The 10,168-nt window shown below is 39.7% G+C and overlaps 2 protein-coding genes across 2 annotated transcripts; one reads left to right on the plus strand and one right to left on the minus strand.

Annotated features, from left to right (window-relative positions):
* Positions 1-958: 958 nt before the first annotated feature.
* Positions 959-1,805, minus strand: LOC115761532. Its single transcript, XM_030703304.1, has 3 exons — positions 1,395-1,805; positions 1,218-1,340; positions 959-1,150 (listed from the first exon to the last, which is right to left on the minus strand). Exons 1-3 carry the CDS (start codon positions 1,709-1,711, stop codon positions 1,015-1,017), a joined length of 576 nt encoding a protein of 191 aa, XP_030559164.1. The 5' UTR covers positions 1,712-1,805; the 3' UTR covers positions 959-1,014.
* A 525-nt stretch (positions 1,806-2,330) lies between these two features.
* Positions 2,331-5,787, plus strand: LOC115761531 (serine protease 7). The gene is made up of 5 exons (XM_030703303.1): positions 2,331-2,529; positions 4,306-4,716; positions 4,785-4,893; positions 4,949-5,235; positions 5,408-5,787. The coding sequence occupies exons 1-5, from the start codon at positions 2,454-2,456 to the stop codon at positions 5,704-5,706; spliced, it is 1,182 nt and encodes a 393-aa protein (XP_030559163.1). The 5' UTR covers positions 2,331-2,453; the 3' UTR covers positions 5,707-5,787.
* The last annotated feature ends 4,381 nt before the right edge of the window (positions 5,788-10,168 follow it).

The raw sequence follows: 10,168 nt of genomic DNA on the forward strand, positions 1-10,168 counted from the left end.
TTTGAAGCCCCATGCACTTAATAAGGTTCATGAATTAAGTAATTTGTGTGTGATTTGCTTACTTAGTCAGGTCTTATTTCCCCTCGGTTGCGAGGAACGATTCTATGATTGAGGTGACAAATGGGCTAGTTTCTCACGCACTCCATGTGCATAATAGTTGATACGGTTAGTTCGGAGCAGCAAAACATATGCGTTGTGTTTATATGGAAATTGATAGCAAATGAAGCTCAAATACGAAGACTCATTTTTAGTCTTTTATTGGACTTATCAGCTTTGTACTATATCATTAACACCATAGACACAATACGCAACTATGTGAGCTCATGTTTGGAATATGAATATTAGGTGTGCATATAGAAAAACGCTCTGACCACATTTTTATTGCGCTGTTGTAATTGGCAGAATTTAATTCACATTTTACTATATAAATAAACGGTTTTACATATAGTATAAATATATCATTTGACATACGTCACGAGAAAGTAAGCTGTAGCTTTATGGCTGAAAGGTCCGACAATTATAGACATGCTCAGCGTAATAATTGTTCTGCTGTGATTTTAAAAATCCAGAAATACCAACTCATTGCGAAATTCGACGAATGACTGCTATTAAATAATATATATTTTTTGACTTTTTATGGATAATACGCAAATACTTATTAGTTTTGGTATTAAAAGAGCAATTTGAGAGCATTCCATAATTCCCAAGAAACAAACAAACCAAAGAAAAATTCGGGGAATTTGTGTGGCATGCAACTCACTGAAAGCTTAAATATTAAGCCACTGAATGGCAGCAGTTGCCACAGCAACGCAGATGATTCTGATGGGAACTAAAATCAGAGCACAGTTATTGCATATTTTCATTGCGCCCCTCAAGCCACAAACCCCTGCTGACATGTTGACTGTTTGGAGTCACGCTACGTATGAGTGATAAATATTAAAAACCTTTGTGTATATTTTATGGCACATTCTTTATTGATACTTGCACTTAAAAAAATACAAAATGGCTTAACATTTATGTAATATCGGTATCCATTATATTCTGCAGGCGCCATCTCTCCTTTTCGGTAAGCTTAAAGAAATTCTTGCTCGTGCGGTTCACCTCAGTCATATTATGCAATGGTGGCCAAAATGTCGTATACGATATGCATCTATATGCGTAGGTGTTTATATGTTTAAATATCCGTACATATATTTCGGTTGATCTACCTAGCTTACCGCATAAAATAACAGGCATCGGCTGCAGTTCCTTGGAAGTTAACATTTTGCTTGATTTCATGCACCAGTTGTGCCTCGTAAGCCTTGATTGAATCCTGATACCGTTTGGCGCATATCATCTCACTATACAGAGGATATTTAATGAAGTCTATAGCCAACAACTCCCCGATTACTCACTAGGGTATCATGAATTTAGTAAAGCTGGGCTCACGACTGCGCATATCGGCGGCATCATTATGATACTGCCTGAGCTCATGGTCTGACAAACGTAAAAGAGATCCCTTGGCAAAATTGGGTCGTTCGCCATCCTGCTCGTGGCGGCCTTTGAATCGATTCAGCGACGCGCTTCGATCCATATTTGGCACATTGACGTTGGTTGTTCGACGTCCAGCCGTACTATCCCTAGAATACAATTTTGACAATGACTTCGCGCGCACCGAAGCTGTTTCCCTATAAGCTAGTGCCAGTGGGTCGGGCTCATCTTCTGTGGCCATTTTCAATAAAGTCACGTGTGTATGTCTATAGTTGAATTGTATATATTACTTTATTTTGTTTACAAGATTTTCCTAACTGTGTACAGTGTTGGATTTGAGTATTAATACTAAGTATATCTTAGCATATTGCTTAATGTAATATTTGCTCTGTGTTGAACTTTTTTCAATGGCATAATATTTGAAAATGCATGCATTATTATGCAAACAACGTAATATCTTAAAAACTTTTATCTGAATACTAATCATATTTCTTATTTGTTTGTAGTTGTGTGCAGTGGCTGCTTTTGAGCTTGTCTGCCGTTAAGTCACTCTTGAAAGCTTCTTCCCACGCTCGCTCTCACATTAAATCTACTGTGCGCGCCTTCATTTCAGCTCCTTTTCTCGCTCCCACTCTTGTTCCACTTCCATTTCAGTTCATACTCTCGCCTAACACTCACTCTCCCAAGCTCCCACTCTAGCAGCAGCATTAACGCAAATCCTCGCTCAAAGCTCACACAGCCGTCTTAATGCTCTCTCACACTTAACAACAGTTTTGGGAGCGAGCACAGTCAGTGATCGGCTGCCACAAAGTTCTCTCGCGCTATTTAAAGATCCGCCTCAGCTGTCACTGAAATCAGTTCTACTCGATTAGTGACCGCGTCAAGGTCGAGTCGCGTGCATATATAAATCGAATGTGAATTTTTGTCTAACAGAACCATATAAATTCTCGTATGATTACTGCACTTTAGTGTTATTTCCCGATATGATATCAACTCAAAGATCTCTGGAATTTCTGCTCATCGCAGCGCTGCTGCAGCGCACAGTTTACGCACAACAAAGTTAGTACAATGCGCGCAATTAACGGGTTTTAAGTGAATCACACGTTGTGAACTTGACTCTATGACTCGACAGCCGCCCCAATCTCCGCATCCATATCTCTGGCTGGGCCCGTCCCTGTCTCCGGCTATCAGCAAATAAGCATTAATTATAATTGATTATAAGCTTTGAGTTCTGTGCTCACTTTGGCGCCCTGAATCTGAGAAAGTGAATGACAGGCTATTCACTTTCGACTCGTAGTCTGGTTCATTGACAAACCTAATGATTCGACTTTTGGATTTGACAATCATTTTTATTACAAGCGAGCTGAAAATATTGAAACAACAAAAATGTCATTAATGTATTGCATATTGGCTTTTATATCAATTATTGCGAATGTTTGAAAATGGGAACTTAATTGTGCTTTACGCCTTGCTTTCTATGTACTATATGTGAATATATTCATAAACGACTTAAATATATTCATTAAACATTCCAATTATACAAATAAATTATTGATAAGAGCTTCGCGCGAATTTTGCATATTTTTAAATAGATTTTTCAAGATTTTTGTTTTGCTTCTAAAGTAGATTGCGACCTGTATTTATTTGCAAAACCTTTGATCGATCTTGTTTTTAATATAGAAGCTAAATAAATATTTTTATAAAAAATTATTCTGTATTTAGTTAAGCATAATTAACATAAACTACTGGTATAACAAGGAAAATTTTTTACCCAAAAGCCTTAGCAGCATTGGCTTGCAAATAGACTAAAAATGCCTTCATTCAAATGCAGCTTATAAACTTTATTTGTGTTGTAATTTTTTTATTATATATTTGAAAGCTTCCGACTAGGGAATACCCTAAACCCTCTTATATAATAAAGATAAATTAAAAAGAAAAACTTCCTTGGCAGGGCTCGAACTCGTGACTGGCCGCATTACTTGCCGCCGCACATACTCATCAGCCACACCAGCCAAAAAAATAATAAAAATAGTTTTCCTTGTATGGATCGAACTTGCACAAGACCGCGCTACTTGTCTCTGCCTCTACCCAACAGCCACACCAATTATTCATTCTTAATGAGAAAACAAAATAAAAAAAATTAAAATAGCAGCACAAATAATAAATAATAAGAGCTAGAGTCATATAGCTTCTAAAATAGAATATATATATGCATTTGATGTTGGAAGAAGAGGGTTCAGGGTATCCCCTAGTCGGGAGCTCCCGACTAGAACCTCTTACTTGTTTTTTTTTTTTGTATGGCTGTTGGAAACTTATTTTTTCAGTTCTGAAACATTAGAAAATAATTTGGAATATTTGGAAATTAAATAATCTATAAGTGGAGAAGAGCATTTATCTGGATTGCAATGTCTTCAAAACCATTCAAAATTAGCCATAATTGATATTATATCTATATATACAAACTTCGACTGGATTTATAAATATAATGCAACTGCCTTTATTTGTACTCAACTCTCAACTGATTGTATTTTCGAAAGAGACATTATTAATAAGACATGTCCCTTTGGCTGTGTTTGCACTTTGGATTGTACAAAAATGAGATTAAAAATAGATTGCTCTTCCATGGAGCCATTTGGATAAGTCCCAGATTTACCTATCCCAATAATTGGTCATACATCGTTGTACTTTAAAAACAAGAGCCTGACTGAATTACCAAACTCAACCTTATATGGATATGCTAATCATCAAGAGCTGCACGATAAAATGTTGTAAACTTAAATATTTTCTTAAAATCGTTCTTTTTTAACATTATTAAATATAATTCTTGAATTGTAGATTGCCGCAATCCAAATCAAAATGCTGGCATCTGCATATCGATCTACGACTGTCCCAGCCTGCTGAACGTGCTGCAGCAGATCTTGCTGAGCAGCGATGAGCGCCTGTTCCTGCGGGATTCCCAGTGCGAGAATGGATTCGGTCGTCGGCCATTTGTGTGCTGCACGCCTGATACGAACTACGCGAATCGCCAGACAACAACAGGCAGAACAGTTGAGGTAACAACAACAACAACCACAACAAGAAGGCCCCAGACCACGCCCACTAATAGAGAAGGCGGACAGTCGGGCGGCAGCCTGCTGCCGCATGCTCCTGCGTGCGGCCCGAACTCGTTCGTCGACCGGGTCTACAACGGCAACGATACAGCTTTAGATGACTTTGTGTGGATGGCATTGCTTGAGTACAGAAGTCGTAAGTGCTTTGATTAGCTTTCATTTGTAGTCACCGTTAGCTGTATTACCTAACCTTTTCTTTACCAGGCGATGGCCAAACACTTCTCAACTGTGGCGGCAGCTTGATCAACAATCGCTATATCCTAACCGCTGCCCACTGCGTCACGGGCGCAATCGAGACCGAAGTGGGACAACTGTGAGTGGCTCAACAATATTCTTCATCTATTAACCCAATCCTAATTCCTCTGCAGCAACCGTGTGCGCCTGGGCGAATATGATCTCAGCAAGGAGGTGGACTGCGTGAAGGGCGTCTGCAATAAGCCCGTTCTGGAGGTTGGCGTCGAGGAGGTCATCGTGCATCCGCAATACGATGGCAACAGTCGGGATCGTCATCACGACATTGCGCTCATACGTCTGAATACACCTGTCGAGCTCAATGAGTACATCCAACCAGTTTGTCTGCCATTGGCCAACGCTCGAGCTGCCATCAACAACCAGGAGCTGCTCGTTGTCAGCGGCTGGGGACGCACGCTACTGAGTGAGTTTTATATTCGAGCTCAAAGTATTCTAACCACAATCGAGCTTTAAGAAAATGGGAAAATGTATCAAATTTTAGGGAATTTTTTTGTTCCTATTGAAAGTTGCATTTTGTAGTTTACGTAGAGTACAAATCAAGATAAAGCACTTATGCTCTCTCATTCTCTTTGCAGCGCGTCAGAGTAATATTAAGCAACGTCTGGATGTGCCCGTCGCTGATCCCAATTACTGTGCGGAGAAATTCGCCACTCGGCGAATCAATGTGATCAGCTCGCAACTGTGCGCCGGCGGCGACTTCTCGCGAGACAGCTGCGACGGCGATTCTGGTGGACCTCTGATGCGTTACAGGGAGGCGTGGTATCTGGAGGGCGTCGTCTCGTTTGGCAATCGCTGCGGACTGGAGGGTTGGCCGGGCGTCTATACCCGCGTGTCAGAATATATAGATTGGATCGAGGGCGCAATACGTGCGTGAGGCGTTGCAATAGAATGCAGTTCGAGGGCAACCTAAAATTAAGTTTTAATTAAAGAGCGAGCTGTGTGAACTTAAGCAAAAGGCGACGCATTTTAATTAACTTGCATTAAATGCGATTCTATCGGCAGCTGCAACGTGGCGTATACGTAATGCGCTTACTGCCACCGTTTGCGGTAATTAAAACGATGCCTCAGAAAGTTACTTGGGTAAGCGCTGCCAAGTTGCCCGAGGCGCCAAGGCCTTACAAGTCCTCTCAACGATTTTCTATGCAATTTGGCAATGAATTTCTATTATTTGCACTTGGCGTCCAGAGAGAATTTCTTGCTCCTCCTCCTCCTGCTGCTGTTGTTGCCGCTGCTGTCCCGATTAAATTGTTTGTTAGCGCTGCGTAATGGGTGGGCGTGGCAATGCTTAACAAAGAAGACAATTAATGGGCTGAGCGAAAAGGTTAATGAGGCCTGCAGGAAACGCAGCCAAATAAGGTAAAGTAAGCTATACAATGAACTGAAATACTCCAAAGGCTAGTGAAGTGTATGCAGTGACTCAGAGGGGGTGGAGAGGCGGGTGGTGCATTGGCTTACAGTTTGGCTTTGATTGGCGTCGTCGTAAACCGAGTTCACTTCAAGCTCTACTCGAGACTTCTTTTGCATTGGAACTAATTATGAAAGTTAAGACATTAAATAACTAGTTCCATTAGCAGCTTTGAGCCTGGCGGACTGACTTTTCAAGAAAAGCGAAATGGAATTACGAACTGGCACAAGAAGGCAAATAAGGAAAACAGTCTCTTGTAGTTCCTTGAGGATTCCTTGAACATTCCTTTAAGAAATTCTCGACATGCATTATTAATGCCAAAACGAACCAAAGACCATCGAACAACTATCAACTCAGCAGGTGTGAAATTAGGTCGAATGAAATTGAACTTATAAATTTGGCAAACAAATACAAATATATATTTATTCTCTAAATATATTTATTTTTCCCAGAATAATATGATTCTCCAGCGAGCTACATTAATTAATTTTAAATTTAAGTAACACGTAAATTTGGATTTGATTTAAATGACCTTTTTGCTGGACACGTCCTAAATACTTTTTAATAAATTTAAAATAAAAGAAAATAAACAAAAAAATAGCAGTAAATTGTAGATAAAAAACTGCTGCTTTGAAGCGTTTTAGTTATCAGTTGCCAACAACTTGGCGCAACTGTTGCCAAAAACCCTCGACTGCGTGCTGAAAAGTGTGCACTTTCGTGCTCAGGCCCGGCCATGTGTGGCCAAATCGGCCAGCAAAAACAACACGGATAAAAAACTCACTCACTTTGCCTAAATGCTGGCAAAAACTTGTAATTCAATTTTGGGCAACTTTACACAAATGCAAGCCAAATGTAATTAACACGCACACAAACACACACACACACACACACACACACACACACACACACACACACACACACAGACACACACATACACACACACACTCACACACACACTCACACATCCGAAGTAGACGAAATTACAGACGGCACAGCTACACCTGGCACTGGCCAGACTGACTGCCATCAATTGGCCCGAAGAGCGCTCCAAACTCACACTCCGACTCATGTGTAAATTTGTGTGACGGCCTCCCGAGATTTGGCTCGGTCTCTGCAAAGCGAAGAAGAACGTTTGCTGGGTGGTTGGTTGGGTGGGGAAGGGTGGGGAAGGGTGGGGGGGATGCCGACGCAGTGTAATTGAGTTGTGTTGGCAACATTTTAAATAGCCGCCGGCGTTAACGAGCCTGCCTCGTAAACCACTTGGCTTACTGTGGAGTTTCGGCCCAGGCAAAGTTTGGCAAATACGTTTAGATAAGTGGCCACGGCAGGGAATCCATACTTGATATATAAATACTTAGACATAATATGTTTAGCTAACTACGTTCTGCTATTAAGACAGAGAAGCAGCTGCCAAAGTTGTACAGGATACTTGCCTAATTGATAGCCTACACTTACAGCAATTTAATTGAAAAAGATTGGCCCTTAAAAGTGTCGCCTTGTGCTCAAAATTAAGCCTGTAATGTTCGGTTAAATTAACTCTCATTAACTCTTCTATAAGTCCCAATTGGAAATTGGACCTATTTATTTATTACAATGGTGCTTATATTTCCTCGTCGCTCTCAGCTGGAGTCTCTTATAGAAACTCTCTCTCTCTCTCTCTCTATCTCTCTCTCTCTCTCTCTCTCTATCTCTATCTCTATCTCTATCTCTATCTCTATCTCTCCCTCTCTTTCTTTCTCTACAATCTTGATCCCCTTAACCTCCCTGCCCATCATTCAGATCATAAAGGTACTTAGTTTCATTTTGTTTCTCCCTTTATCTCTTGGACTGACCTTAAAGACACTAATAAAAGATTTTAAACATATATAAGCAAATATGGTTGTTAACAGATCCTCCAAGTCGCTGCTTGCAAATGATGCTGCCCACTGGGTCAACTGGTAAACACACACTCGCACTCTCACCCTTACACTCGTAAATCTAAGTCAATTTGTTTGTTTTGGTGTCCAGAAAAAGAATATATATCACATAGTAATATGTGCCTCAGACTATATGCCGCGCTGATTGATGAATTGAGCGCACGTTACGCATACGCCATGTGCGACAGTTAGAAAAACGAACACCAAAAAAAAAAACACTGCAATAATTTCATTTAACATGCATAGCCCAACTGAAGCATTGCAGAAGCTGCCGTGTCAACCCAAACCCAAACCCAAATCGACGCCCAAGCCACGATTTTTGCGCAATTTATGACTTTGGCCTGAATAAACTCATCGCTCGGCCCGATTTACGGATTCAAATACCCGTCAAAATGCCAAAGTGGATTTTGGAAGCAATTTTCGTTTTTGCGCCGCCAATGCATCGAATTTTGAATTTCCCGAAGCGATTTTCATATGCGAATTCTGCAAAGTCAATCTTATGAATAAGCTTTATTAACTTGCGTTCATTTTTGATTAATTAATTATATTTTAAATGTGAGCATATACATTTTTATAAAACTATGTATATGCTTGTATAAATAAATCAAGACGAATTTATTTTTAAAAATTTGATTAAAGTGAATTCAGTTTCACTTTAAGCTAATCATAAACCTGCCTTCCTCTATTTGCGATTTGAAACCTGGGAACACAGTTAGGTGAACGTTGTATGTGTGCGTGTGTGTGTGTGGGTATGGATTGGTGTGCCTTTGTGTGTGTCTGTATGGGACATGCTGCACATTTGATTACCGCTTCTGGGCATTTGCATGGCCTTAAATGTGATTTTGGCTCGACCTCGTTTGTCAATTGCATTTGCTGATTGTTGCCATTGATGCAACGGTGGCCACATCATTTGCCGATTCCCATTTTGCAGTGCACAACAATTTTATTATTTACTTTTCATTTGCATTTCGCAATTGCGAAATTGTGCCCCCTTCGTCCGTCTGCACCACCTGAACACCTCTTTCAAACGATGTGCTTGGCGATTTTTCAGCATTGATTATGTTATTTAATTTGTGCGCCTGCTGCATGATTAATTAAATAACGCACAGCAACTGATAAGACATACTAACAAAAATTAGGTTTAGAAATAAAAGTTTAACTATGATTGTAATTCTGATATTCCATTTACACCTATCATAAAATTTAGCTTTAAAGGAATTGTAATATAATTTAAGTTACGATGTCTGCAAATATAAATATGTAGGGGCTTTTCGAAATTCACATAAATTGTTGCCAAATTGAGCGTTACGAATTTCTAGACAAGCGAATTGTCATGGAACCCCTTATAAAAGGGCGGAGCATAAAAGTGCCCTTAAAAGAACCGAAAGAAAAAAAAACTAAGAGGAAAGAATTGAGCATGCAAAATGTTACGCTCTGTTTAATTTTATTTGCCTTTTGTGCACGGGTTTTCCAAGCAAAAAGAAATTCAAGTTTCATGCAGTCGATTGTCAAATGCGGTTCTGCTTGTGGACAAAAATACAATTTTAGGACCCCTCAATTATACGAGATTTGTTGTTGGAAAATTGGGATCATTCGATTTCTGGTAAAGTTTTAATGCCAAAAGAAACGATGGAGATTTTAGTTAACAATTTTTAAATTTATGAGTTTATTCGACGATATTTAAACTTTACAAAATGTTCATACCATCTTAAAACGAGAAAGAAATGCTATCTTCGGCACGCCGAAGATCTAATACGCTTGCAGACCCAACCTTTTCATAATGCTTATAGTGCTTTGCCCGTATCTAAGAAGCACAGGGAAAATATTAAATGCCGAGTTTGGTCAAGATATCTTGATAAACAAAATGTTTTTTCATACAAAAACTTAATTGTCGACCGATCGTTCCTATGGCAGCTATATGATATAGTGGTCCGATCTTAATAGGATTTTGCATATATATGAGGAGCTTACTAAAACTTATAATTGCCGAGTTTGGTCAAGATATCTTGATAAGC

The sequence above is a fragment of the Drosophila novamexicana genome, unplaced genomic scaffold, assembly GCF_003285875.2.
Source record: "Drosophila novamexicana strain 15010-1031.04,08,12 unplaced genomic scaffold, DnovRS2.1 tig00000485-arrow-pilon, whole genome shotgun sequence".
Lineage (NCBI taxonomy): Eukaryota > Metazoa > Arthropoda > Insecta > Diptera > Drosophilidae > Drosophila > Drosophila novamexicana.